This window comes from Pieris napi, chromosome 9 (genome assembly GCF_905475465.1).
Source record: "Pieris napi chromosome 9, ilPieNapi1.2, whole genome shotgun sequence".
Classification (NCBI taxonomy): domain Eukaryota; kingdom Metazoa; phylum Arthropoda; class Insecta; order Lepidoptera; family Pieridae; genus Pieris; species Pieris napi.
Window position 1 is genome coordinate 9,226,467 of NC_062242.1, and position 7,236 is coordinate 9,233,702.

The 7,236-nt window shown below is 34.2% G+C and overlaps 1 protein-coding gene across 1 annotated transcript; it reads left to right on the forward strand.

The window, feature by feature from the left end:
- Positions 1 to 432: 432 nt before the first annotated feature.
- On the forward strand, positions 433 to 5,171 carry LOC125052558 (thioredoxin-related transmembrane protein 1-like). Its single transcript, XM_047653474.1, has 7 exons — positions 433 to 614; positions 2,049 to 2,216; positions 2,333 to 2,507; positions 2,583 to 2,684; positions 3,005 to 3,112; positions 3,818 to 3,892; positions 4,315 to 5,171. Exons 1-7 carry the CDS (start codon positions 463 to 465, stop codon positions 4,423 to 4,425), a joined length of 891 nt encoding a protein of 296 aa, XP_047509430.1. The 5' UTR covers positions 433 to 462; the 3' UTR covers positions 4,426 to 5,171.
- Positions 5,172 to 7,236: the final 2,065 nt, after the last annotated feature.

Consider the following 7,236-nt stretch of genomic DNA (forward strand, 5'->3'; position numbering starts at 1 on the left):
GCAGTAATTACGTCTTTTGTCGTTAGTATATCTTTTAAAATTTCGTAGGGACTGGTAAATAGCCCTTATTAATTATTTATTATAATATTAATGATTCACGATTAAATAATGTTTAAAGAAATGCAGTAGTGGAATAACTCTGATATAAGACATCTATGTGTTTCTTATTGAACTATTGTAAACTCTTGCACACTCTTTGACGGCGATAACTGCCCTCTGTCTTGTATGATATAAAAAAACATTGAAGGAAATGTTGCTTATACATCATACGCACATCTTGTTATAAAATTAAATAAGAATATAATTTTTTTAAATGTACACTTATAAAAACAAGTTCAGATTTCTAAATATTTTTTATTCATCCTTCTAAATTGTTCAGTAGCAAATTTTTTAACTTGTAATATTTTTACCATTTCGTGTGATACGGCAATACCAGTATTAAATAAAAATTCAAAAGCAAACATGGCGCGTGTTGGAAGTGTTTCTTTTATGTTAAGTTTTTTCCTTTATTCTTTATTGTTATTATGTTTTTTCACAAGCAAGGCTAGTGCAAATATTGACCTAGATGAGGACAATTGGAGACAAATTCTAGAAGGTGAATGGATGGTTGAATTGTAAGTATTTGGTACCCGGCGCAGTGCCGATTGCCGACTCTAACGTGTCAAAATTTTTGATTATTACGTTCTTACATCACGTCAGTCTCTCGTCCTTAAATTTTTATGAAAATTGCATATAATATTAAAAGATTCAAATTACTTTGAAGAATTTTTGTTTTTTTTCAATAAGTAGTCTCGGTTAGGGTTCAATAAACTCAAGCAAGGTCAGACACGGGTCCGTTTATTTAACCGTGACGATTTAGTTTTTTAATATCTAGACAGAGCTTATTGTCTACATTTTTCATCATATTTTACCTGATTAAAATTTAGATCCAAATAAGGCAGTCGAATTTGTTGATTGAGTCATGAATTTAACATTCGTGTGTGGGTTCTCTATTGCAGCAAGCAATATTTAAAAAAATCACCCACGTCAAAAATGTATAATTCGTAAGCTCTAAATGCGATGGGACTCTTATATCACATTATTGCTTTATCATATCCTGAACTGGATCCTACATGAATATTTTTGGCTTTACTTTCAGATGTGTTGAAAGTTTACAGATATCATAAAATACCAATTATGAATAACCATGTATCATTGGTAATTTGAAACATTGTTATTAATAGCTACCAATTTGTAATACAGAGAAAAGTGTAGTGTCGCTTATACATATTTAAATTCTTAAAAGCCTAGTTTAAAAGATAAATGAATGTTTATTTAAGGTGATTCTTTCTTTACTACTATTTATTTTATATATTGAAATACACATTGATTAATTTTATTATAGAAAGAACTGGGACATTGCTTAGGAACATAGCCTGATTTTGCTGTAGTTACAGACATCTGGCAACTTGCTTATTTTTAGGGTTGATTTACACTGAAACAGATGTAGAAAGTGTCTGCCCCATGCCCCATTAGGGTTTTGTGAGAACGTTTATTCATGAAATTATTGAAAATAACTAAAACAGTTAGTCCAACTTACTAATCATGTATGACATCATAGTTGAATAATTGATTCTATGAGGCAATGATTACTAATTATTATTAAGTGATGCATGATTCTGTTATTGAAAGTGATGCTCCAGTTATTGTTTTACTGTTTATACACATTGATGCACATGTGAATGTATAAATGGACATTCCTTTCTGAACTACACTAAAATCTTAACAAAAGCTTAAGATATCCATACAAGACAAATTACTACTTTTCTGCCATCCTAAAATGGTTAGTGTAAGTGTAATTTTTTTATTATAACCATTATTTTCTGTGATATATACATATACAATCTTAAAATAAACTGCCTTCATACTCTGTAGGGGTTTGTGTACAATGAGATCCCAAGTTTGCTACAGATAGTGGTAGAACTACACCAAAAAGTACTACCAGAGGTTTCAGAGTACCAGACATGTAATCTGGTATTGTACATCTAATTTTATACTTTTGTTTATAGTCATGCTCCATGGTGCCCAGCCTGCAATGCGTTATCCTCAGCATGGAAGGAGCTGTCAAATAAGGCACAGAGCAAGAAATTTTCCATGAAAGCTGCTGCAGTGGATGTAACAAAGTCACCTGGCCTAAGTGGTAGATTTGTTGTGACTGCTCTGCCAACAATATTCCAGTAAGCATATTTATTGTTGTCACATATGAATATTATTACTTTATTAGTTCATCTTATATTATTTAAATAAATAATTATAAAACATAATTAAGGGTCTAAAAACATTTTATTTTCAGCGTAAAAGACGGTGAATTCCGTCAATACAAGGGTCCTCGTGACGCAAGCTCAATGTTAGAATATGTGGAGAAAGCTCGTTGGAAGCAAACAGAAGCAGTGCCCTCCTGGAAGGCACCTGATTCAATTCAGATGGGTGTGGTCGCTCACTTCTTTAAACTCAGCCAGGCTTTGAGAGTAAGTGAATTAAGTTGTGAATATAATTATTAATATTACACAACATGAAACTAATTAAAAATATTTGCATTACAGAGCGTACACAATATGTTGATGGAAACATATGGTCTACCAACGTGGGGATCATATCTTATTTTTGCTATTGCCACAATATTTATTGGAGCGTTGCTGGGATTGGTAAGTTATAGGTTTTATTATAAAGTCAATTTCCTAATGACATGTGACATTTTGGTATGGAATACTTCTTAGGTATGAATTTAATTTGCTCGCTTTTGAACAGTATTTCTAGAGAATATTCATATAGATATTTGATGGAGACTTTTTGGTAGCGTTAATTTTTGTCTACCTCATGGTAGAGTTTTTTATGGAAAACCTTGTGTTTATTCCAATAAAATGTCCTGTCGTGAAGTTAACTCGTTAACTAAACAATTTTTATTTAACAAAAAAATCCAAAATTTATCAATCAGTATTTTGAGTAAAAAGTGTAAAACTTACAGATTCTCGTTTGTGTTATCGACCTCTTATACCCCCCTCGTCGGGCTGACAAAGTGTTTATATCCCGAGCTGAAGCTGAAAAGAGAGGAGAAGAGAAAAAGTCGGATGATGTAAGTATTTTTTTAATATTTGCCAATATATAAATTAAAAAGCTCAAATCCATATTTTAAAGTTTAAAATAAAATTCCATTATTTAAAAAAAAATCTAGCTGAAAATATTTTTCTTACCGTAACTTTTATTAACATTGGCTTAAATAGTTTTGCTGATACTTGGCATTGGTTTGCATAAGTACAGGTTGTTTAACAGTGGCGCAATACCATCTGGGGCCCGTGGCAAATTCTTTTGATGGGGTATCAGTAAAAATCGTTACGTTATACTCAGTTAATTTTAGTAATCTTCGAGATTTTCAGTGTACTCAATTAGACATTGTATATGGCCATAGGCCTCCTCTCTTAGGCGAGAGGGAATGGTTTGTAGTCCCCACGCTAGCCCAAAGCGTATTGGAGACTTCATCCATAGAACATAATCTCTTGTGCAGGGGTCTCTTGGGTCGGGGGCTGGTGGCATTTTGCCAGCCCTGCCACCCTATTGTTACGCCATTGGGTTGTTAATGTTTCGCATTTAACTTGGTTCAACAAGTTTGTCTACTTGAAGCAAACCTTTAAATGTCATCCAAACCGTTTTATTTCGTCTTAACTTTTAAACTTCGTTTCAGCTAAATTTGTAATGCCGCATCTAGTGATTAGAATATTTGCCGTTTGTTATTTTCCCTCATAATTACATAGTACATAATGTTTATTAAATTTCTCACCAGGACCTGATAAATGATGATATCGTGGATGAAGCTGAGAACGCAGATAGTGACGCCGAGAAAAATTCACCTAGTGATGTGAGTATAACTTTTTTTCTTATTTAATTTAAAAGGCCGGCAACGCACTAGCGATCCCTCTGGCATTGAAAGTGTCCATGGAACTCTTAACATAAGGCAGTCCTGCCAATTTTCCCCTGTTCTTAATAAAAAAATATGAAGTTCCCAAATGTAGTATATATTGGTATAAAATAATAAGTCTTCATTAAACTCTATTTGGTAGCCTATGTCTATCTTACTTAAAAATCTGATTAAAATAATTGCATTATTATTCAAAAATGTGTTTTAGTAAAATGTTCATTGCATTGCAAGGCGTTGGTTGCATTTTACCTGTTTTGGGTGATCAAATGTTAAGTAAGACAAGCAAAAAATAACACACCACCGTTTGCATTCTCAATTAATTTTGATTCATACATTAATTACCTTTAAAAAACCATTAACAGACGTCAGACGACGACAAAGACAAGGCAATGGGCGCGGGGGAAGGTCAGTCGGGGGAGGGGAAAGGGGACAAACAGGAGGTGCGCAAGCGCAGGTCACGGAAGGCTGACTAAATTACTTTTCAGTGAACAAATGGTTATTCATAAACATAGTATTCCAATGTTAAGTTGATTAAATATAATCATTGTTTAACTATTTGAAGGTATAATGTATGTTTATGAATATGACTAAGTATTATTGCCATTTTACATTATTTAATCATGAATTTTTTTTTCAATGAGGTTTGCAGGAATGTCTTCTATAATATTATGGTTATTTTTACTTGAAGTGAATAAATGCTATCTCTGAACTTGTCACTCAAAAAGGATTTTGTCATTCTATTTCTAATTTTTTTAAGACTTTTTACAGAATGTTAAATGGCAATGTACACTTAAGGTTTAATATTCTAAGTAGAAACTTAGCGCTAAGTATGAAACTCGTATGTCAAAAATAAAAAGTTTTTGTCATACAGCAGTCATACTTTGCTAAGTCTCGACTCTGAATCTTCCGCTCAGATGATGTAGGCAACTGTTATATTTTTGATCAATCTCAATAACTTGGCTTTTCTCACTTTTCTGTCTTAAGACTGATTTATAATTACTTTTTCATCTAGTTATTTTCTCTTGTCATTGTACATGTTTACAGATTAAGACAAAAATAAAATGTTTGTAATATTTATTGAGCGTTGAAAATTCTTTCATAAATAATTGCCTAAGAATCTAATCATATATATTTAAAATACTCTTATACTTATGACATACATGTGATTTAATAGTCTGCCTTTTGAAGGAGGTCCTTGAAAGTAGAGCTAATGTCTATTTAAAAAAAGTCTTTGATAAGCTTAGGGAGCGTTCAAGTATTACGTCACGCAATTTTTGGAGATTATTGACACCCTCCCCCACATGTAACGCGCTGTAACGTTTTTCTGTACCCAAGTATAGTAAAACGTTTCGTGACCACCTAGTGACTCTTTATATCTAAAAGTTACCATTATGTGGTGTAAAGTACTGGAAAGTCGAAAATTATATTAAAAATAACGCGTGATTCAATCCCCGCCCCGCATCGTGACGTTTTACAAAAGGACCCCCCTCCCCTCCAAAATTCGTTACGTAACACGTGAACGCTCCCTTAGTTCCTTAAAAATCCATGGAATACTTTCGTGGGACGGACGATTGTTTTTTGTATGATTTTCACTTAATATCTGTCTGTTCTATGTAATGTTTTATTTTAAAACTACTTGTTACCCATACATTTTAACATAGAATATATTTTATATTTGTATTCGATTTTTATACATACGTTGCGCTCAACATTGCATTTAACCATACATAATGAAATTTCAGAATATTTGTAATTTGAAAATAACAGATTAACTTATCGTTAATTTTATTAAATTTGACTAATTGCAAGTTCCTGGTTTGCATTTGGATGTGTTTTTCACTTTAGCACCAAAACGTAGTGTAGGTTGTGCACTTAGTATTATTAATTTAGGTTTCTTTTTCACTTTCGACTTGGTTTATGAGATTAAGAGCTCAGAAGTAAAATTCGGTGTTATTTTTATTAATGTATAAAACCAATAGCACCTTAAATTTAAATGTTTTTACAATAAAGTGTTTCAAAACTTAAATCACGTAAAGTCACTTTGAAACCCAAGTTTACGTTCTTATGCGTAATATCTTTTAATTTTCTAAAATTAATCTAATCTTTTAACGACAAACATTCCTAAGTATAGCAACTGTACTTATTGTAAATTACAAATAACTAAGGGTCCCCGCACATGGGCCACCGGCCACAACCACAAAACGCCGCCACTGGCATATTTCCTGTAATTTTCATACATTTTATGGACTCGCCGCACACGGTTGGCGCCGGTGGCGGCCACACGCTACAAATCGTCGTAGCTTGCTTCTTGTGGCTCGCACCGGCCACTAAACGCCGACACAAAAAGCCGCCACACGCCACTCGCGCGATTCCGCGCCCCTCTCTCCCTTACCTCAGTTAACCTGAAGTCGACGGTAACGCACGCACGTAGTCTGTGTTTCATATAGGTAAATAAATATGGATATAGAATTATTTATATCAGAGATACAATCCCGTCCTGCGATTTGGGATTCAAAAAGTGATAGTTTTAGTAATAGAGGAGAAAAAGTGAAGGCCTGGGAAGAAATCTCGTGTTACTGGCCAGCCTGTATTTTGTATATTTTCGAGTCCCACTATTTTCAAAGTGTGACGAAAATTGAAACCATCCCTTTTGCGAATAAAGTTTTGCAAAATGCAACAAGATTTCACAATGTCTTCTGAGAAATGAATAGAAGTGATTAATAGGCGATGTAATATTCTCCATTTGTTTGCTAGTACGCCGAAGGTACACTCAATGCAATGTCTGGCACGGCTTAACCTATAATTGAAAACTTTTTTGTCTTAGTCCAAATATTTTCCAGAATATGGCCTCATCATATTTTCACTGAGGCCAAATGCTTCATCATGTATAGTACAATGGTTGTCGATTACCGACCTGTCGTGGTGACGGGATATTTAATGTCTTTCTGTGTATCCAATAACTATGGTTTCGTCTTCTACAACAACGTCTTTATATCAAAAGTAGCGCAATTAAACCTTCTTCGTCAGAGTCCATTATGATACTGCAGGCAAGGGTTAAAAAAAGTAGCAGCCACCGACCGCAAGTGTCGACCACCGGCCACAAGTGGCTGTCGCGCGCTTCAGCTACCTTTGTAGCCGCTTCTAGCTTCTCGTGGCGGCGTTTGTGGCTGTGGCGTGTGGCCCGTGTGCGGCGACAGTAACATAACTGGCCGGTTGCCCATATTTTTGACTCAGTAGGGCTGAACTATACGTAAATAACGCTAATGTAGAACGCATATTATAAG